A 22,437-nucleotide genomic window follows, 5' to 3' on the forward strand; every position below is an offset into this window, starting at 1 on the left:
GTGTGCCGGTTCTCCCGGCGTCGGGGAGCGGGCCTCTGGGGCGGGGTCCCCCCCCCCGGGGGGGGGGACTTGGCAAGCCTAGGAGATGGTTCCTCTATTGCCAGAAGGAGCTACAATGTATTTCTGTTTAATTGTTAAACCAGTTCCCCTGAAAATCAGCAACACACATCTGTTGCTGGTAGAGGACAGTGCCATCAAGTTGCAGCCAACATATGGCGATCCCCCCCATAGGGTTTTCAAAGCAAGAGGCATCCAGAGGTGTCTTGCCATGGTCTGCCGCTGCGTAGCTCCTCTAGTCTTCCTTGGTGGTCTCCCATCCAAATACTAACCAGGGCTGACCCTGCTTAGCTTCCGAGATCTGATGACATTAGGCTACCCTGGGCTATCCACCTCAAGGCAACACGCATCTGTAGCTGTCTTTAAAATAAATGTTCCACTGTATTGGTTTCGCTCTTAGAGTGCATCTTTTTGGTGAATAGTTAAGGCTGGACAGAAGGTTTGCATTAAATTCTGTTCTTCATGACTTTGGAGCTATAACTTGAACTGGTGGTAGGGTAGACCTATAAACTTGATTATCCGCTTTCAAGTCTCTACTACAATGTAGTATTAATATTGTTGAAATGGTTTGTTTTTTCACTATTAACAATATTAATGTATAATAATACTGACCTTGTTTTCTTTCATAGCACACTCTTCTTAAGGAATCGATATTTTGTTTCAATTTTGTTTCTTAAAAATATCAACGTTTAAAAATGTTGTCATTCTATTACTGTTATATTTGACTTTTCAGTGTTTTGTACATTCATTTTATGGCTTTGTGCCTCTGCTGTATATTGCCCAGAACCCGGTGCAAGCTGGGATGGGGCGATTAAGAAATCAAATCATCAACATCATCAATAGATAGGGAATGACTTGGAGATGCTACCATAGCAATAATAACTTCCTAATTTTCAGTGTTAGTGAGTGAAAATGATAGATGTTAGTGGGATAGAGTGAAGGGGTCCTGCCTTCTTCGAGAGCCTGTTGCAAAGACACCTGATACTCTCTCTCCAGAACGCAGAGAGATTTAAGTTGATCCTTCCCACGCACACACTAATTGTGGAGTAAAACGGATAGAACATGCATAAAGCTCCCTCCTTCCCCTTCTTTGCTCTTTCCTCGGGAGCCCCACGATCTTATCCATCCCACTTACTGGCTGAGCTCAGATTCATAGTTTTCTTTCGGCTCAATAAGCTTAGAAACGATAATTTGCTTAGCTGCCTAGGCTCCACCATGCATCTTTCATATATGTCTTCTAATTACAACTGTTAGATCCAGGGGACAAAAATATGTAAGTACTATCAAAGCAACTTTACAGGGATGCTGGAACAGTTTTAGAGTTTATAGTTGAAATAGCCCAGAGAGCACTGAGATCAGGGACTCAGAATCGCCTGACTATCCCCGGCCCGAGAGACGCCAGGTTGGCCGCTACTAGAGCCAGGGCTTTTTCCGTGGCGCCTCCACACTGGTGGAATGAGCTTCCGGATAGCATCAGGGCCCTGCGGGACTTTTTACAGTTCCACAGGGCCTGTAAAATGGAGCTCTCCCACCAGGCTTTTGATTAGGAGCCGCCGCTGACGAATGCGCCACCGGAACATACTAGGGCCCCCGTGAAACATCGGTGGATATTGCCTTCCTCTGTATATTGAATGCTGCCATCATTTGTATCGTCCTTGTTAGAATTCTATGATGTTAGGTAATTGTTATTTATATGTTATTGTATTTTATTGTATTTACTGTTTTGCTGCTTTTAATGCTTGTTCGCCGCCCTGAGCCTGTTCCCTGGCAAGGCGGGACACAAATTGAAAATAATAAATAAATAAACGTTTCACAGTGTTCAGTATAATATACGGTTCTAGCTTTCCTTAGATGTCATTGCTAATTTGGTTTATGAATAGGGTTGCCAAGTCGGGTGTTGCCCCGTAGCGGGGGACTCCCGGCTGGTGTCTGGAGCACGCACATCACCCGGAAGTGACGTGACAATGCTGGGCACGCTGGGGGCGGGGGCACGACCATCCGAGGGAAAACCCTAGAGTTTTCCCTCGGATGACCGTGGCCCCGCCCCCAGCGTGCCCGGCGTGGTCGCGTCACTTCCGGGTTATGTGCATGGGGACACCGGCAGGGAACGGGCCTCTGGGGTGGGGGTTTCCCCGTCCCCCGGGGGGACTTGGCAAGCCTATTTATGAACATAGCAACAATGGCACCAATCCCAGTATGCTTCAAAGAGACCAGTGTCAGAGCAAGAAGAGGAATATAATTTATTTATCTACTTTAGTTATCCTCACAACACCACCATGAGGTAGGTTAGGATGCGTGTCTGTGACTGGCTCGAGGCTACCAAGAAGGCTTCCATAGCCGAGTGAGGATTTGAACCTGGGCTTCCTAAATCCAGTACTCTTATCACCATGTCCCACTGGCTGTCACGTGTGGCAAGCAGCTCTTCCCAACCACCGGGACAGCCTGTTATGTGTGATTTATCTGGCTCTCTCTAGAAGGTGAGACATTCACACACACACAAATAATAAAACTGACTTTACCTGTGTGTTTATTCCTGTTATCTAAACATGGATGAACTAAATCTTGCCCTTAGCACAAAATGACATACTAGTTTTGTGGCGTACCAAGATGTTGGTTAGGTTGGGGACAGGTGAGCTGAAATCATTCCCAGTTTTTGTGATAGGAAAACTCACCATGCTGCATTGTTCATTATTTTTATTGGTCGTGAAGCTGGTTCTACGAACCTTTAGCGGGGTTTCTGGTGTAGGTTTTATACTTTATGGAAGAATGCTGGCAGACATATTTTAAAATGTTAACAGGTAACTTACTAGTCAGTTACTTTCTATACAGCGTAGTATGGCCTGCAGGACAGGAATTCACAGAAACACCTGCTGTAATAGTCTGCAATTGAAGTGCTGATCTCAAAGGTCAAAACCCGATATTCTTAGAATGCCATTTCCATGTTTTGTCCGAATTTGTCCTTGGGAATATCACACTGAAATCGTAAAAAGCACAGGCTTGGAAACAAGATCCATTTATATCAGATAAGCCGAGTACATGCATACACATTAGTACACATTAGTATGTTTTGGTGTTAGAGCCTTTCATCTCACTTGTGTATCAGCTTCTCATTTGTAAAGAAGGGATGATATTGCCTCATTAATACCAATTCTCATAGCAGCCATCCTTCCATCCAAAGCATACTGTGATTTACCATTTTTCTTTCTTTCGAGCTTTACAGTACCGTATGTCAGAGCTCTCTTAGCCCCACCTACCTCACAGGGTGTCTGTTGTGGGGAGGGGAAGGGAAAGGAGTTTGTAAGCCGCTCTGAGACTCCTTTGGGTAGTGAAGGGCAGGGTATAAATCCAATCTCTTCTCTTCTCTTCTTCTAATTCTCTCACCCATTCAGTTACTTCTTACACCAAATGTCATATGAAACATTGGAGGTAATTCTGCATTTCACCTATATCACTTTACATTCACTATACATTGCTTTTGGTGTATTGCACTTAGCTAAAAATAAGAAATGTTTGATAAAGAAGTGACTTCCTCCAAAATTTTGATTTGATGTGTTTCAAATATAGTTTGAATTCAAATAGATTGACTCATCCAGGTTTGAATAATGTAGATGAAGAAATAAGACAGATTCCTCATTTGGTTGCCTGTATGTGAAATATTGTGGGTATGCTTTTCAAACATGTCTTTTTCCTTTTTCAGACATGTCTTTTTCTTTTAATCTTGTATTAGTACAAGAAGTGTAGTGAGGAATACTTATACTTGCGCATTTTAATCAGTTTAGCCACTGTTGTTTTTGCTTTTCCCTAGGTCGGATCCGTACAAGAAGGCAAAGCTCTGGAAGCGCCACAAGCATTACCTCAACACCTGCTGACACACGAGGCCGCAGCCGAGCTAAAGTAGTTTCACAATCCCAGCGTAAGAAGCCATATAGTCTGGTTTTGTGCAGAAGGAAGGCTAGTTTCCACAATTGTTTTCAGGGCTTACCTTCAGAGAAACTTAATTTTCCATTTGGCTAGTTTCCTTTATCATATTTCATTTGGGTCAACCATCTTCTCTAAAAGCCTAACCTGAAGCCTTGAAATAGTAGCCCTATCTTCAGGGTATTGTTGTTGTTGTTCAGTCGCACAGTCGAGTCCGACACTTTGCGACCCCATGGACCAGCTCCCTCCAGGCCTTCCGGTCTTCCGGCGGCCTCTGAAGTTTGCTCAATTTCTGTTTTTTTGTGTTAATTTATGGGCCCAGCAGTCCCGCCCCCAGTCCCACCACCACCACCACACTAATCCCTCTCACTTTTCTGTGAATGGTAACAACTTTGCATGGTCCTGCTATATTGTACCTGGTGGTAATTGCTGTTTTTACAATAGTGGTGTCTGCCTATCCTGCTGTGTAAGCACAATGTTCTGGGTGAGCACATGATGCCAGAGATGACAGCATTATGCTGGTGCTGCAGTTGTTTCACAAGCAGTTGTTTGTCAGCTGGTGAAATCAGGCCATGGAAGTGTCTGTGTGTGTGTCCGGGCAAGTGCTCACAAGAAAGGCCTTGATGTGTAGATTTAATCTATAACATGTTGCCTAATGTCAGCAGTGATGTGTTTTGTCAAAAAGCAACTCACAGTGTGTGCAACTAGCAACGCTTACTGAATTTTGTATTGTCTCGTCTTTCATTCACTTTCTGCCTATCCTTTGGTCTGCTTTCATAATGCAGGATCCAGATCAGCTAACCCTGCTGGTGGTAAGAAATACCTTCTTGTTTTTTTCACTCTGTTTCCATATCTGTGCTGTCTTTCAGACTGTTTTTATCTGTTTCAGTTTTGACAAACCTTGTCCTATTTATTTCCTCCAGAGGTTCTTAATATTAAAATGAAAATTTATTCTCAATGGTATACTTACGAATTGTTAGTACTGTCTAATTTGCTGAGATGATAATGATGATAATTATGCCCAGCACCACTGCATAATTCTGTTCATTTGTGTGATATCTGGCCAGTATATGTTCAAAGGAAGCTTTGACTTTATGGACCATAAGCTATGACAAGTTTGTTCTAAGATGCTAACGCATGGCCCTGAGAGAATGGTACAGAGACCAGTGGATGCTATTCTACGCACAACAGGAAAGTGGTTCTGTATTTAGTTGTCAAGTATGTTGACACACGATTTAGAAAGGCTAAGAAGGATGTAGTAAAATCTTCAGATGTTGATAGTGGTGGAAAATGCATAGGTTGAACAATGCATGCAGTGAGTTCAGTGAAATGAGTATCTTCCCCTTTCTTCTTCTCCTCCCTGCCTCTCTTGGGCCCCCAAAGTTTTTCCTGAAGGTTGGAGGGGGAGTTACTTAGGAATGGCACGGAACACAGTGCAGGAAACTACACTTCAAGGGGCAATTGACAGATTTTACCCACCCACCCCTTCTTACTAGTTTCAGCTCATTTACAAAAGCAGCACCAGAGCTTGCTCAAGTGCATACAAATGAGTGCATTTTTGCTGATTTTCTGTCTTGCTGCAACCCCCCCCCATCCCCACACCATGTTGCATCACACTCTGTTCCTGTGTCCCAACCCTCCGGAGCAGTTTAGGAGGTCGGGTGGGATTGGGAGGGTAGCTACAGGGGAAATGGAGAGATCTATTTGGTAAACTCCTTCCTTTGATAGTACATTGAATCCAACTTCTGTAAACTACTCTGAGATACTTTTTTTTTTTAAAAATAGAGGCTTAGAAATTTTTTAAAAATAACTCGGGACAGCAGGCCAAGAGGCATTGATTTTGAACTGCAGTTCCCTTTCGATGTTTGCGAAAGCCTAACGGGATTGCCAAAAGAAATAGTGGGATTAACTTCATTCCCAGTCTTTAAAATTAGAGACCAAGGTCCAAATTATTACATAAGTAGTTCAAGGAAACCCTTAGACTGAAACAGTCTTTTTCTTAAACAGTAATTCCCCCCCCCTCCAAACACACACACAGAAACTAATTTCTACATGGCATTATGACAAGGCATGAAAGTAATATGATGAAAGGGGGGAAAGTCAAACATTTCCCTGGGCTAGCACCAGCTACTTATGAGCCAACGCCAAGACTGGAGAAGTGTCTGCCAAGTATTAGAACAGTATTAGAGCAAAGGACTGCACTGACAACAAGGTACTCTACCCTTCCTTCAGTGTATACTGTGGTATTGAAAGCCCCTTAATGTCCCTTCCATGTATGATTTTGTAGGGCAAGGTAAGAGTTCTTTTATTGACATGATATATCTTACTTTCCTAAGGAAGGGCATTCCTTGTCTCCATTATTATCTTTAAAATGCTGCTTCTTAATCTAGAATGTTCCAACAGCCTTCTCATCGTGCGATCAGCTTTTGAAATCTCCAGTCCTTCGTTTAATCTACTTCACTTCGAGATTTCTGGGCTGTAGTACATTGCGTTCAGCATGGTTATGAGTTACTCTGAAGAACACGTTTGTGGTTTCTTTCTAGCCGGCAGTAGATCCAGTTCCCCCGGCAAACTCTTGGGAAGTGCGTACGGTGGACTGAACAGTGGAACGGTCAGGGGACCCCCAGCGCCATCACCTTCTGACAAACGCAGCAAGGTCCCAAAAAGTCAGGGCTGCAGCCGAGAGACAAGCCCAAACAGGATAGGTCTAGGTAAGTTCTTCTTGACTTCGGCAGCCAGAGATTATATTTTTGATGCTCACTGGCAAAGGAAGGACATAAGATGACACGCTAGTGTGCCAACAAAACTTGCTGTGGTTTACCAGGGTGTGCTCCAATATGGTTGTTATAAAGTCCACATTAACTCCTCTGTGAAGGTTTGGGGTTCCAGTGTATGCAAAGTGGACTATATGTTGCAGTGTGTGTGAAAATCTCTCACACTGAGTCTTTTCGCAGAATTCTCATGCTGTTCCACACTAAGAAAATTGGACGGTTTAGATGGAACGGTCCAGGTGGATTGATTTAAATTGTCTGGCTTTTTTAAAATCATAATTTGAATTCCAGGTTAAAACAAAGCCCTTTTATTAAGAGATTAATTCTGTTTCCAGTTGCATTATTCAACACTGTCTTATGGTTTAGGATTTGAATCTATTTGCATGAATTATAGAATGGAATTGCTGGATATTAAAAATTACATGATGTCTTTGGTGAATGTTTTCCAAAAACATGATGTTTCTGCTTCTCCCCAGTCTTAAAACCATCGTTTTATAAGTATATAGTACTCTTGTTGCCTCTAATCATAAATTGCTCCTACTATTGCAAAGTTAATTATTCAATTTATTTAATGGATTGTGTTTATAATTAAGTGCTATTTTGTTTGAGACATATCCCAGGGAATATCTTGAGTAGCTGTCCAATCATTGCAGACATGTCTAAGGAGATAAGACGGGATATAAATATTTTAAATAGATAAATTGTGCAGGAATCTTCATTCGTAGGTTGCTTGCTTCCATATAAAATGTGCTGCCTTGGCAAATCTTACTTTGCCAAGTGTACAAGTCATCAGTGTAGGACTGGGCCATGTTGGGCAGTATTAGGGGGAAAATTGGGACTGGGAACAGATAACTCTAATGTCATCAGAATTTTAGAAGTCAGCAGACAAAAGTGGAATTGCAAAAGCAGGCAGGACTAGAGAGGGGAAACAAGCAATCAGAACTTTAACTACTGGAGAGTAGGGATGGGCATGACCCGGGAAATTGGTGGTTTGCTGCACCGGTTCACGGTTCGTTAGATTTGTGACTGAATTTATGAAATATGCTCCTGGGCACCCTCTATCCAGGGGTTTGATTCTCAAACCCCCCCCCCCCAATTGCTGCTGCTGCAAGCAAACCATCCCCCTTTTCGCCTTCTGCCCCCTGGATCAGCACCTTCCCAGGGTGCTGGAGACCCATTCTTTCACTGATCGCACCTCCTGGCCTTCCTCTCCCGCCTCCAAAGGTTGGACTGCTGGCCCGACCCCTGCAAACACCGTCAAATTAATCGTACCCTTTTTTCCTTGTTGACAACTTCCTTCCTCTGCACCAAACCCCACCTTCCTGGGCTGCTGGGGTCCGGACTGAGTATCCAAAAGATGCTCCTGGACACCCTCTCCAATATCCAAGGGTCCACTTCCTGACCCACCTTTGCTGCCACCATGAGCAAGCCCCCCCTTCACCTTCTCCTCCCTGCAAAATCACCTTCCCAGGGTGCTGGAGACCCTGTTCTTTCACAGCTTGCACCTCCTGGCCTTCCTCTGCCACCTCCAAGGTTAGCCCGCCAGCACAACCCCTACAACCACCATCAAATCCACTGTACCACCTTTTCCTTATTGACAGCTGCGTCAAATCCCGTGTGATGTACTGACCTCCAAAAGCAGGACGCTTAGTGCATTAAATTCAGAGAGCTGGGAGATTAAAGGGTTAATGCCTCACTGTGAAGCACATGCTGCCTCCATGCTCCCCCCTTCTCTCTGATTGGTCAGCGCCATCTGAGGAGAGCTTTAAGAACAGCTGACTGCTGAGGAAAAGGGTCTTTTTTGCCTTGTTTCTGGCATGTTAGAAGCCAGACAGGTGGGGTTTGTGTGTCTGTCAGAAGGAAAAGACAAGTTCACTTGTGAAGTGAAGGGACACAACTCCTTGCCCTTACTGTGTACCATCAAATCTGAGGAACAGTTCCAGATAAGAACTTTAGTTTAAGTGTCAGCCAAGAGGAAAACCATTTATTTCACTGGATCAAGAACTGAGGGTCAGTTTTGATGGTCAGGGATTGGTCAGTAGGTTGAAGCTGCCAGTCTAGCCAAACAGAAAAGGAATATTTCCTCCTCAGTTATTCAGTCGGTTACAAACTGAAGGGATCCCTGGACTGGTGAAAAAGAAAATGGTTTTAGACTCGTCTACAGTCCAAGGGAAGGCTGTAATCCCACTGGGAGGGAGAATAAGTGCAGGAAGAAAGTACTAAGCTCCAGGAAACTAAGATAGTTATTTGAATCTTTATTAAGACACGTTGTTACTGTTAAGAAATCTCCATGACTAACAAACCTCTCACTGTTAAGAACTGAGTCTCTAAGAAACTAAGCTTCAACAATATTCAAACAATCATATTTTGTAAATGCAACAAAATTTACCTCAGTTTTCTCATCCCCTGCCTATTCCTAACCCAACTGTTTAACAAAATCATCATTCCTGTTTGAACTTTACTTCGTATCAAGTGGCATTTACAAAGGATATAACAAGTGGGCTCCTGCTTATCAACAGTAAAATCTCTGGTCTGGGCAAAAGCCAAATATATTTTCTAGCATAGGATGGAACACTCAGAAAGTCATAAACCATTTATTACCACACGCTACCAAGGGGCTGCTCAGACAGAGTGGAGAACAGCTATTTAGCATTTTGGTGGGAAAATCTGCCTCAGAGAACCGAACGAGCAGGGGTCCGTCATACCCTGTCTTCCTGGTGTGTTGGGGTCTGGACTAAGTATCCAAAAGGTGCCCCTGGGCCCCCTCTCCAACATCCAGGGGTCCATTTCCCAACGCCCCTCTTCACTGCCACTATGAGCAAGCCATCCCTCTGTTAGATCCAAGCCAGCTCAGTAATCCCTTTCACTCCTCCCATGGAAGTCACAGTGGATCTCGAAAGTGAGCCCAGAATGTATTTAAATGCTTTCTGAGCTCACTTGTGTTGCGTCACCACGAACCCTCTTACGAACCAAACAAATGGTGGCAAAAACCATGGTGGTCTGTGGTTGGTTTGCAAACAGAGTGATTGCACAAATCACGGTTCGCAAACTCATGAACGAAATTTGGTTCATAATTCCGTTTGTGCCCATCCCTACTGGACAGGGTCTGAGCAGAGGATTCAAACAAAAACCTATTTGGGAAGTGTGTGTGTGGGATGGGAAGAGGAATGGGGTCCAAAGCATAGCACAATTGAGGGAGGTGAGCTGAGAGCTCTGAGGCACGGCGGAATACAAATCAGGACAGAGAAGGCATAGACAGAAAGGCTTAAGAAAAAGATCAAGGGACCAGTAGCAAGCAAATGGTGGCAAAAACCATGGTGGTCTGTGGTTGGTTTGCAAACAGAGTGATTGCACAAATCACGGTTCGCAAACTCATGAACGAAATTTGGTTCATAATTCCGTTTGTGCCCATCCCTACTGGACAGGGTCTGAGCAGAGGATTCAAACAAAAACCTATTTGGGAAGTGTGTGTGTGGGATGGGAAGAGGAATGGGGTCCAAAGCATAGCACAATTGAGGGAGGTGAGCTGAGAGCTCTGAGGCACGGCGGAATACAAATCAGGACAGAGAAGGCATAGACAGAAAGGCTTAAGAAAAAGATCAAGGGACCAGTAGCAAGCCATGTCCAGTAATTACAGTGAAAAATTTACTCATGGTTCTTTGTTGTGAGCCCTGAACACACTTACATAGTCAAGCTAAATCTGGAAAATTTAAGACATCTGTCCAGAAAACAGTAGTCCTAAACTAAAGTTTGGATGTTCTTTGTGTGTAGTGTCAGTTTTCTCTGTTGCTACTACTTGATGCGAATGTCCAAGGACTGTCACTTTCGACACGATAGGGGAAAAAAAACCTTGTAGTTTCTCCTATTTGTTAAGTGGAATTTATAGCAAGTCCACTCTGTTTGCAACATTCATCTCTCCCAACATTAGGACAGCTGCATATGACAAATAAAACTTTGGTTATATTCTGGGCATCCTGATGCTTCGTCAAGCTGGGCTTAAATTTGATTATCATTCAGGCTCAGTATTCAGATTATCCAATGATTCGTTTAATCCAAAATTTGCAAGAATGGGAAGAGAGTTTGCAAGCAAATCATGTGCCAGCAGCTGTTCTAGTCTTCTTCATTACTCCATACCTTGGACTAACTAAATATATTAAAGGACTGTATAGTATGTGACCCTAGCTATGTGAATAGACTCTTGGACTGCTTAGCTAACTATATAAAGCAAATGGCTGCTGTCCCGAGGGCGAACCTCCCCAAGGCTGGCCTCTGCTGCTCGGGACTTGGGAACCGCCGACCACCCCATCCCCGACCTCAGCAGCACTTACCGAGGCCCTGAGCTGACCAGCCGCACCGACGCCGTCATCCACGGGACCCGATGAGACGCCTCCGAGGCGCCTGGGCTGTGCTGCCAGGGGCGGAGGCCTGGCTGCAGAGGGAGATGTCCCGGAAAGGGGGGAGGGGCAAACACTCTGAGCTGCCTGGAGGGAGAGAGATGCGGGGCAAACACAGCTGCTGGGGCTGGAGAGAGGGAACCGGAAGGAGACCGCACCCCCAGCTCAGCGTCCTAGCCTAAGAAGGGAGGGTGGGGCCGGAGTGGTGGACGGAGGGTGGAACGGAGGGTGGAACCTTGGGCGGAGCGGGTGTCACGGGAACAGAGGCCGAGGCGGATGAGAAGGCACTGGCGGCACTAAGGGTGGGAGAGAGAGAGGAGGAGCAGCCTGAATACGCCAAGGGAGAGCGGAGGGCAGTGATGTAACCTCCTCCCCTCCCGACTGTCTGAGGCCTCTGGGGTTCCCCTCTTCCACTCCCCGGGTGGCAGGTCGCGGTGGCTTATAGGTCAGAGCAGCAGGGGACCAGCGACAGCGGCGAGGGGTCGTCCAGCTCATGTGACAGCTGCCTTTGAGACTGCTTTCTTGGCTCCTATGACACTGCTTCTTTTGCACTTCTTTCTGGTTGCTACGGAGGCTGATCTCCACTGTGAAGTTTGCTGCCTTTGCCACTAGCATTTCTCCTTTGCAAGAGTTCCATGTCAAAAACATTGGTTTTATGCAAGCAGAAGTGCCCATAGCGGAGAAAGTGAGCACTGTAGCAGTGGACAGTCTCCACAGCACTCAGAAAGACATGTGAAGGGAATGGTGTCAGAAGATCCAAGCCATTGGTCCTATTCCCCAGAGATGAATTCTTCAAGAATTCAAAATGTAAGTGTGTTTCATCTTCTGTCTTTGGTGCAGTCCCGCATTAGGACTGCGCCTGCGCAGGCTGACCGTGGAATAAATTTTTCCAGCTCTAAAAGCTGCCACGGGGTGCCCCTCCCGTCTGGAGCCAACTCAGCGGCTTTCCCCGCCAAAGTCATGATGTGCTCCAAAGGCAGGCACCTCATTCCCTCAGTTTCTTTTTGGCCGCCGTGTGAATAGGAGCGTTTCCAGTGAGCTCCAATGTTCCCTCTACGCTGTGGAGTCTTGTGAGCAAAAGTTCTACTTTGTGAGCTACCAGCATTAAAGTTGTGAGCAAGTGATTTGGCTGCTGCATCAATTAGTTTGCTCTGAAGCCATCCTTCCTGAGCTATGACAAAACTGTGTGAGCCAGAGGCTAAAAAACTGTGAGCTAGCTCACACTAACTCAGCTTAGAGGGAACACTGGTAAGCTCCATCTTTGCTCTTCCTTTCTCAGTGGAGTGAGGTTTTTCTTGTTGTTTCCTGGTTTCCATAATGCAGCATTTAGTTGGGATGCCCTATCGGAACTCTCCTTGGCCGTAAAGCGCTGACAGATGTCACAAGAGCCTACATTATGGGACTCCTTGAAGCACACAAGGTAGAGCTTGTGTTTATTTCTGTGAGCCATCTTGGTTCAGTGCTTTGTACATTTTTTAAAAAGCACTTTGGTCGCCAAAACTGGGAATGACAAGCGGCAAACCCCAGTACAAACACCGAGTATGACAATGAAATGGCCTCACGCTGCTGAATATCCCCACCAGGGAAACAGCTGGTTTCTTCCACAAGACCAACCAGTCCTCAAGAGGCGCCAAGAAGGGGTCCTCAGCATGACTATCTCATGTTACAGGATATTTCAGGAACAGGGCGATGTCTCCAGAGGTTTGCGAGTTGCTGGCCACATACCGTCCAAGACAAATGGGTGCTCGACCCAGTGACAAACGGGTACTCTCTGGAGTTCACTCACATTCCCCCAGGACATTTCTTGCAGATCCCAAAGAATCGGTCCAAACGAAAGCACCACCATCTACTGAAAATGGCCACCCAACATCTCCTCGAAATTGGGGCCAAAGGGCCAGTACCAGACGTAACAGACTCAGAGTTTACTCTGTTTTCTTTATAGTGCCAAAAAAAGAATGGGGATATCAGGGCAATCCTGGATATAAAATGACTAAACAGATGGATCAGAATGAAGACGTTCGAAATTGAGACATTCAAGCCGACTCTCTCAGCCATACAGAAGGGAGACTTCATGGCCTCCACAGATCTATCCGAGGCCTACTTACATGTTTCAATCAGAGACTCACATCGCAGCTTCCTTCGCTTCATATACAACAGGAGGCACTTTTAATACCGAACAGTTCCTTTTGGCCTAAAATCATCTCCCAGGGTGTTCACCAAAATCTTGGTGACTCTGGTGGCTCACCTGAGATGAAGGGTGTGTGTGTCTCTGTTCCCGTACCTGGATGACATTTTCGTCAGAGCACCCTCTCTCGACAACAGACTGAAAGCATTGAGGTGTACAAAGACCTTGACAAGTCTTTATTGGCATATGTATATGCATACAATAGGAGATCAGGTTAAATATAGATCGGAAAATACAAATCAAATATAGGGTAAAATTGGAGCTACGGCTCAGGAAAACAGCATAAAAACAGAAAAAACCTAGTGGTTACTTATCAGAACGTATAGCCATAGCACTAAGAAGAAACCTTGCTACTATTTCTGTTATTTCCGTATCTGGATTATCAAGTAAAAACAGAACCTTAAAATCATCAGGAATCTCTGGGAATTGAGCTAATATAGGGTACAAAAGATCCTGGCAGGGCATCAAATCAAAGGGACATTGAAGGAGAACATGGGGGACAGTTTCAACACAGTCCTTCGTACAAGGACAGCACCTGCTGGAGTAGGGGATCCCCTGGAATCTGCCAGAGAGAAGAGCAGAAGGAAGAATATTAAATCTGGCCGAGGAGATGGCTCTGTGCAAATTCGGAGCTATAAGTTGATAAAGATATACAGCTGGAAGATTTGCATTTGGAACAATCCCTAAATTTAGGGGAGAACAGGTTCTGCTAGCCACACTATAGAGAGTCTGCAGTTCTGAGCCCAATAAACTAGATTTTATTTTTTTTAAAAGCCTCAGGCTCAGAAAGCAAAGATAGAGATTCTAAGGGTAAGTTCAAGGAGCATACTTTGGTTTCAATGTGAGATAGCCAGCTAGAATTGACAGATTCAGAAAGTAATTGATACAGATAGTTCCTTCCAAAAGTAATCTCTAAATTTTACCTGGTGCAAGAAATTGTGCTGTACCCAGGCTCTAAAGTTCAGATGTTAGAAGGGCACTGCTGTATTATACTGATAGGACTAGGCCTTTTTGAGTTGATAAGACGTTCTTTGTATGCTATTGGGGCCCTAAGAAGGGGAAGGTTGCCACTTCCCAGTCCCTTTCCAGGTGGGTGGTAGCTGCCATCCATTCTTGCTATGAGACCCCTGGAAAACCCTATCTGTTGGAGGTGACAACGCATTCCACCAGGGTTCAGGGTTCCTCCACAGGGGATATTTCACTCCAACCCTATCTGTTGGAGGTGACAACGCATCCCGCCAGGGTTCAGGGTTCCTCGGCTGCTTTCCACAGGAGAGTCCTGCTCGGACATTTGCATAGTTGCAACATGGTTGGCAGAGGACATGTTTGTGAAGCATTAAATGCTGGACCTGCAGGTGAGGAAGGATGCGGATGTGGGCAAAGTGGTTCTCCAGTCTCTCTTTTAGTGAGAGCATCACCCCACCTCCCCCGGTGAGTAGCTTGCTAATGGTCTCAATGTGGGACTGCATCAAAGATGGAAGACGAACAGAGTTGCACTTACCTGTAACTTGTTCATTGTCATCTTCTGTGCAGACACACATTCCCTCCCTCCTGCCCCACTGTGACCTCTCACATGGTTGTTCTTCTTGTGTGGGTATTTGCTGTAGTCATGCAGGAACTGAGGGAAGGGGGCCTCCGTTATTACATGAAGACTATGGGATAAACTGAACAAATTGTCTATGGACAAGCGCCTCCTCTTCCTAATGCAACAATAATATGCTCAGTCTACTGCTCAGGTGAGATGTGGTCCTGCTGGCAAACTGACCGGGGATATTTCACTGAACAGAGGAATTAAGCAAGGGTGTATCCTTGCTCTGTTCATTGTCATCTTCTGTGCAGACACACATTCCCTCCCTCCTGCCCCACTGTGACCCCTCACATGGTTGTTCTTCTTGTGTGGGTATTTGCTGTAGTTGTGCAGGAACTGAGGGAAGGGGGGCTCGGTTCTTAGAGAAAGACTATGTGATAAACTGAACAAATTGTCTATGGACAAGCGCCTCCTCTTCCTAATGCAACAATAATATGCTCAGTCTACTGCTCAGGTGAGATGTGGTCCTGCTGGCAAACTGACCGGGGAACTGGCCCTGCTGGCAAACTGACCGGGGATATTTCACTGAACAGAGGAATTAAGCAAGGGTGTATCCTTGCTCAGCTGTTATTCAGTTTCCACCTTAATGACTTCTTACATATCTGGAAACGAACTTTGCCTGGACCGTGTTAAATTACTCTGTTCCTTATACGTGGATGAACCTGCCCTTTTGTCAAGAACTGTGGCTGGCCCATGCAAGCTCATAGGTTCCTTCTTGGAATATTGTTCCAGAGCAGGTTTAGCTATTAATGTTGCTAAGGTTCTTCTTTTTAGTAAAAAAATGGATGATAAAAAAGTATAAGTGGTCTGTAGCAGGTCAACCTATAGAGCAAGTAGGGCATTTAAAATATTTAGGAATTATCTTTCAAGCAAATCTTTCTTGAAGGTGCACTTGAACTCTGCTGTTTGAGCTGCTATGAGTACTGGGAAGGCCACCTCAAGATTTTATTATTCCATGGGTGGCCACTATGTTCCTGAGGTAGTCAAAGTATTCAATGCTAAAGTTGCTGGGCAAATGCTATATACTGCTGGGGTCTAGATCAGTGCAGTAACGTACAATATCAACATACCTCTATTAAGATTCCTACACAATATCCTGGGAACACCTCAGTGTGGGTCTGGAATAGCCCTGCGAGCTGAAGTTGGGGAGATGTTTTACGAAGCAAAGGCCTGGGGAAGAGCATTCAGTTTGAAAACCAGGACTCTAAAATCAAACCCAGATCTAAATCTCCTTCCGACTAGTTAAGCTGGGCAATCACACAAGTGATTGGGACAGATCACTGGACCGTAAACTATTATGTCTGGGTATCATCCATGATATGATAGAAGTCAGGAGTAGACAAGAACCGTCACAGCATATTGGACGACGTCTGAGAGACTTTGACTACGAGAGCCCATTGATTAGAGCCCTCAGTGTGTGCGCAACCTTTCCAGTAGGCCTTCAGCCTCTGACAACAATGCCAAGCTAGTTATCTGAGAATAATTCTTCTGAAGTATAGAAGGGCGTTCATGCTAGCACGCCTGAATGCCCTACCTTCAGCTGTGATGTCAGGAAGATTTCATGGGATTTCGTACTCAGATTGACCCTGTAATGCAGCAGCAGTAAAATTGACTCTGTGGATCATTTTTTGCTTGATGGTCCCACATTTTCAGCTCTTAAGAGATGAACTGATCTCCCCTTTATTTAGTCAGGAGTTCCTCTCTCCAGAAGCAAAATCATCCTGGTTACTTAAGAGACGAAGACAGACAAACTACTTTGTGTGTGTGGCAAAATTTTCTAGCAGCCGTTGTCAAATCACAGGACAACTTTTGCAGTAGCAACCTTTAAATTCTTCCATGTTTTCCTGTGGAACGAGGTTTGTTGTAAGGTGAGGGTTTGCTGCTTATGACTCCAGTTGCAGAAACAGTAAAGACAATAGAATAGAGGGAGGGGGATGCCTGTCCCTCTGGACCGTGTGATGGCTTGGGTGGGAAAAGCCATTGCATTGGCTCCAGAGGGGAGGGGCTCCTTCACAATAGCTTTAAGAGCTGGAAAAGTTTATTCTGTGGCTGGCCTGTGCAGGCACAGTCCCAATGTGTGTCTGCATCGAAGACGTCAATGAACGACAGTTACAGGCAAGTGCAACTCTGTTTTCAATTGTTGTTTAATTTATTTCTACTCCATCTGTGTACAGCATCTTTAAACCATATCGCCCCACTTTCCCAAATTCTTTATAATCTCAGGTTTAACAGTGGAGGGAGAACTGAAGGAAGGTGGGGACAAACCGACGAGGGCAGTAAAGAACAAATGAAAGCAAATGAAGTTGTACCTAGAGTTTTTATTAATTAGGCAGGGAGATGTTGGTTAAACAAAGACTGAGAGCGTGTTTGAAAGAAGTGACCTTAATGATCTCAAGGCACCATTTCTCTTCTTGCACCACTTAGTGGACGGACTTCCTACAAGACCCAGTTGTGGCTGTAGTTAGAGATTTCAGTAGATTCCTCGCAGCTTGAGCAAACCAATATAACGTTGAAAAAAGAATCAGGAGAGAGGAGAGAGAACTTAAAGTGGCCACCTGTAACCGTACTAACCAAACAGGCACATAAACTGACATTGTGTGTATCTGATGGATTATGGATTGTCAGACTTCAGATGTCTCCCTTTTGACATTTTATTATTGTGATAACTGTGTCCATACAAAACTGAAGACTTTACACAGAATTGAGGTCTTTTTTAGTGGTGTATTCCTAAACCCTTGTCACAAATATTTTATATATAGAGAGAAGATAGTTATTCCACAGTGGTTGTTTTAGCCACAGTCATTTGGCATGCTTTTTGCATGTATAGTTCTAATCCTCTCTTTCCAGTGAAGACCTTCTGTCCCCTTTACCAGGATAAATGTGGACAATCACAACCTAATCAGAGAAAAAGTGTAAAGAAACCAGTCATGAGAGTCTGATCCACAAATCAAGCCGTCAACAAGACTGGCAAAGAAAATGCTTTCTGTATGTTATGGTCAACAAGTGCTACAACACAATAAACAAATTCCTTCCCATCATAAGAAAATCCTAGTGTAAAAATACATTGTCGTCATCATTGGATTATATAACGTTTCAAAATTGGATTTTCATCAGGAAATATTGGTACAAAAGCTCTCCTGCTCACAAAGTGCTCTACAAAAAATCAGGAAAGATAATACATTTAGATAGGACGCTGATCTCAATATGTATTCAGCCTCAAATATGCTACTAAGCTTCTAATGGATCCCAGGCATAATTGAGCCTGAATACTTGTTGAGATCAGCGTCCTATCTAAATGCATTATCTTTCCTGATTTCTTGTAGAGCACTTTATGAGCAAGAGAGCTTTCGTACTACTCTAACATTGCCTGAGGAAGATCCAATTTTGAAACGTCGTTATATAATCCGGAGACGACGATGATGTATTTTTACACTAGGATTTTCTTATGATTTGAAGGAATTTGTTTATTGTGTTGTAGCGCTTGTGTTGACCATAATATACAGAAAGCATTTTCTTTGCAAGTCTTGTTGACGGCTTGATTTGTGGGTCAGACTCTCACGACTGTTTTCTTTACACTTGTTCTCCCTTTACCAGGATGCCAGCTGGGATTGCCTGCCAGGCAGGCCTCTCGGATGTGCTGATTTGTAACACAAAAAGCTCAATTTGGCAGGCAGGGCAATTGGTTTGTGACACGCCAGACTTGGCTGCTGCCAGTGAAATTTTCTAATGTCCGTTATGACCGTGAATGTGACTTTGCTGTCTAAGCTTTGTGTCCTCATTAAACTTGTGTTCACCTTCTCTGAAACTCTCCATGCTGCATGCTAGCACGGAGCAGCCGTATCCCCCGACCCAGCGTGAGTCAGGGGTGCAGCCGCGATACCAGCCGTGAGAGCAGCCGAGATACAAGCCCTGCTCGGGGCTTCCCTCCACTTGGTGAGTACCTGCAGGCGATGGAGCTTCTACAGGCCCTTCCCTTTCCCCTTTTCTTGTTACCCAGTCCAGACATTGCTAGGCGGAATGAGCTTGTTTTCCTCTTTTCACTCCCCCCCCCCACTTCCTCCTCTTTTCTAATCCTCATGTCTTGTCTATTCCCTTCTGCATGCTTCAATCCTGCTTTCCTTTAATAGGAAGGTCCATTCATCTAAAACAGTGTCTGTGACGATTTTTAGATTCCTCTAGCGCATTTAAGCAGCATTGGCTTTTACAGATATAGAAACTCTGAAATCAACTGGCCCCCATCATTTCAGTGAAGGGCCGACAAAGTGCGATCTTTGGTCTTCTCGGATCCAGTGCAGTAAATTCCCTGGAGTGTAATTTAGGAAGTGTGCTCATACCTCCTTGCCTAATCTGCATTGTATCCTTGGGTCTGTGTGCACAATCGTAATCATGGTGGTTATTCCAGGGTAGCACTTTTCCAGGCTCTTATTAGAGATGCCACATCCCCCTATTTTAAAGGGCGATTCCTTAATTCATAAATCACAATGGCTTTGTTTTAACTCCACAGGAAAGCATCATCCCTCCGTCTCTTAAGTTTTAATTTGGCAACTGTAGTCCAGAGAGCCAATATTTTAAATTAGTAATGCAGACTCTTGGCTCTTTGTATTAATGGATTTTTTGTGTGTGTGTGTCATTGGTTAATTAATTGCATGAAAGATTCTAAAGGAAAATTTCCTCCAGTATGAGCACCCTGTAGCTTTCAAAGGCATGGATTGGTTTAATGTAAGCATCCAGTCTGGATATAAAATATTATGCCAGTTTATTGTATGATGAATGGCATTCATTATTAAACTGAAGCAGCAGGATCATACCTCAGTATCGGTTATAATTTGCAATAGATGCTTTATTTAAAGTGTATCTCAAAGATATGTAAAGAACCCTCTGTTTAATATTTAGTCAGTATGTGCCCAGTAGTTCTTGGGACTTCAGAGTATAGGAAGTGAGCTGTTATGAACACGATGCTTTTATCTTGCTGTGTATGAAGTCTGCAGGGACTGACTTTCACATTTGATAGAATAATGCTTTGTGGGAAATATGGTACATTCTAGAGATTTATGACCATTTAGTTTTTCAAAATGGGCGTTGGGGATGAATAATTAGGTCAAAGATGCTGAGAAGCCTCTGGGTTATTTTATTTATTTGGTTGTTTGCTTATTGATCTTCTGAATCAGATCAAGGTCTTTGCAAGGCGAGGGCATAAAGTGGGCCAGCGGTCATCTTCTGGTGGCTCATCTAATGGCTGTGGAGATTCTTGCAAAGAATTCCGGACTCTGTTAATCTGGCAGGAGGCTTCTAATCCTACAGGCTCAAAGGGGCCCTTTAAATGCTTTGAGGGAGAAGTGGAGAGGGGAGGCCTCGTGCACGCCTGTGCTCCCAGCCGCACGGCCCCCACTTCTCCCCCAAAGCATTTAAAGGGGCCTTTTAAATGCTTTGAGGGAGAAGTGGAGAGAGGAGGCCATGAATTTCAGGCCCCCCTGACTTTTTAAAAGCCCCCCCTTAAAAATCCTGGCTGCGGCCCTGTTTTGGAGGCTTTTACATTCCAAGGTATTCCCAAAACATGTTTTTATTTAAACATGTTTATACTGACTTTCTTGCTATAAATGACAATTTTAACTTGTTGTGTTCACATGCAAATAATTCTACCTGCCTCAGTTTACCTAGATTTGTGCGCGCGCACACATGCTTTTTCCCATGGCATGCAGCGCTAACAAAATCTGAATTGTGTTTGCTGTCTTTATGAACATATTAGCTGTAGAATAGCTCAAGGGTTTCATCTGATCTTGCCACTGTACTGGAGTCATGCAACATGTGCAGCAGAATTTGTGAGAAAAGTGTTCTAGTCTTGCATTCTCAGCCTCACCTACCTCACAGGGTGTCTGTTGTGGGGAGGGGAAGGGAAAGGAGTTTGTAAGCCACTCTGAGACTCCTTTTGGGCAGTGAAGGGCGGGGTATAAATCCAATCTCTTCTCTTCAAGAGCCAGTTTGGTGTAGTGGTTAAGTGCGCAGACTCTAATCTGGGAAAACCGGGTTTGATTCTCCACTCCTCCACTTGCACCTGCTGGGTGACCTTGGGCAAGCCATAGTTCTGATAAGAGCTGTCCTTGAAAAAGAGCAGTTTCTGTCAGAGCTTTCTCAGCCCCGCTTACCTCACAGGGTGTGTCTGTTGTGGGGAGGGGAAGGGAAAGGAGTTTGTAAGCCGCTCTGAGACTCCCTTGGGTAGTGAAGGGCAGGGTATAAATCCAATCTCCTCCTCCTCTTCTTCTTTCCTCCTCCTCCTCCTCTTCCTCTTCTTAACATGCTCGTTATCTTATCTGAAATAAGATTTTCTTTTTGTATAGGGGAACATTCCAACATGCAGTGTCTTACCTGCAGTGCAGAGCGACTGTTCAGCAAAAAATGTTTTGTGGCTGACTTATGGCAACCCAGTAGGGGTTTCAAGGCAAGAGATATTCAGAGGTGATTTGCCATTGCCTGCCTCTGTGTAACAACCCTGATATTCCTTGGTGGTCTCCCACCCAAATACTAACCAGGGCCGACCCTGCTTAGCTTCCAAGATCTGATGAGATCAGGCTAGCCTGGGAAATCCAAGTCAGGGCTGAAAAAACTCTGCCTGATGAATTTGCAGTGTTAAAAAAAGAGAATCCTTTCACATACTATGTGATAATCGGATGTTCTCTAAGTATAAACTGCTCTGTTTATTTTTCCAGTCATATAAACTAAGTGAAGATGCATGTTGTAAAAACTTGGGGACACCATGGTGGAGTGTGTGTGTGAGTGAGAGAAGTGTACTGGTAGACAATCTTAAAATTTTTAATGTATGTTGTCTTATTTTACAAGTGATTGTTAAAATACACAACAGACATTAGATTTCCGTTGCTTTATTTTATAATTTAATTTGCAAAGTTGCCTGGTACTGCTTGTTACAATCATTGGTTAGATAATTTGTGCATGTTCTGCCAGCTATGTCAGATGTGTTCAGGTATGGAAAATATGTGAATATAAATAGAAACTTAATTATAAGTTCAGGCTGTTGATCTAATTTTTTAAAAGTATATAAACATAATCTACTGACTTTGAAACTGATAAAATACTGCTGCTGTAGCAATTTGTTCGACTAAATCTGAAGCAGTGTTTGACTTATTTTCTTTAAGGGACAGCAGGAGAATATGTGGAAAATACATAAACGGTTCGGGTGGATTTCTCTTCTGCTTCTCATTTGAACTAACACCTTTTTGTCCTTTGGTGTTCGTTACATTCACTTATTGTTCTAATTTTCAGATCATTTTCAGAACACAAACTGGGTGCAACTGTTGTTTTCAGAGAACAAATACATGCTTAGTGCACATTAGCTAACTTTTGTGGCTAAAACTATGATTAATGGCACTTTGTGCAGTCATGTCTGGTTCCTCGTTCAGTGATGCAGGGTTTGCATGAACATATTACTTTGGGGAAGCATCTCGCTTTAGCAGTGAGTTGTCTAACGTTATTTGGGCATTAATTTTTAAAAAATCACCATATGAGCTCTCG

General features: G+C 44.2%; 1 protein-coding gene across 1 annotated transcript in view; it reads left to right on the top strand.

Annotated features, from left to right (window-relative positions):
- The window catches only part of CLASP1 (cytoplasmic linker associated protein 1), a 334,150-nt gene that overhangs the window by 188,988 nt on the left and 122,725 nt on the right, over window positions 1–22,437 (top strand). The window contains exons 20-22 of the mRNA XM_015419605.1: window positions 3,863–3,970; window positions 4,761–4,787; window positions 6,519–6,686. Of these exons, the coding sequence (XP_015275091.1) occupies window positions 3,863–3,970; window positions 4,761–4,787; window positions 6,519–6,686 (303 nt within the window). The remainder of the gene's footprint in view (window positions 1–3,862; window positions 3,971–4,760; window positions 4,788–6,518; window positions 6,687–22,437) is intronic.

Source organism: Gekko japonicus, unplaced genomic scaffold, assembly GCF_001447785.1.
Source record: "Gekko japonicus isolate JY-2015 unplaced genomic scaffold, Gekko_japonicus_V1.1 scaffold1037, whole genome shotgun sequence".
Lineage (NCBI taxonomy): Eukaryota > Metazoa > Chordata > Lepidosauria > Squamata > Gekkonidae > Gekko > Gekko japonicus.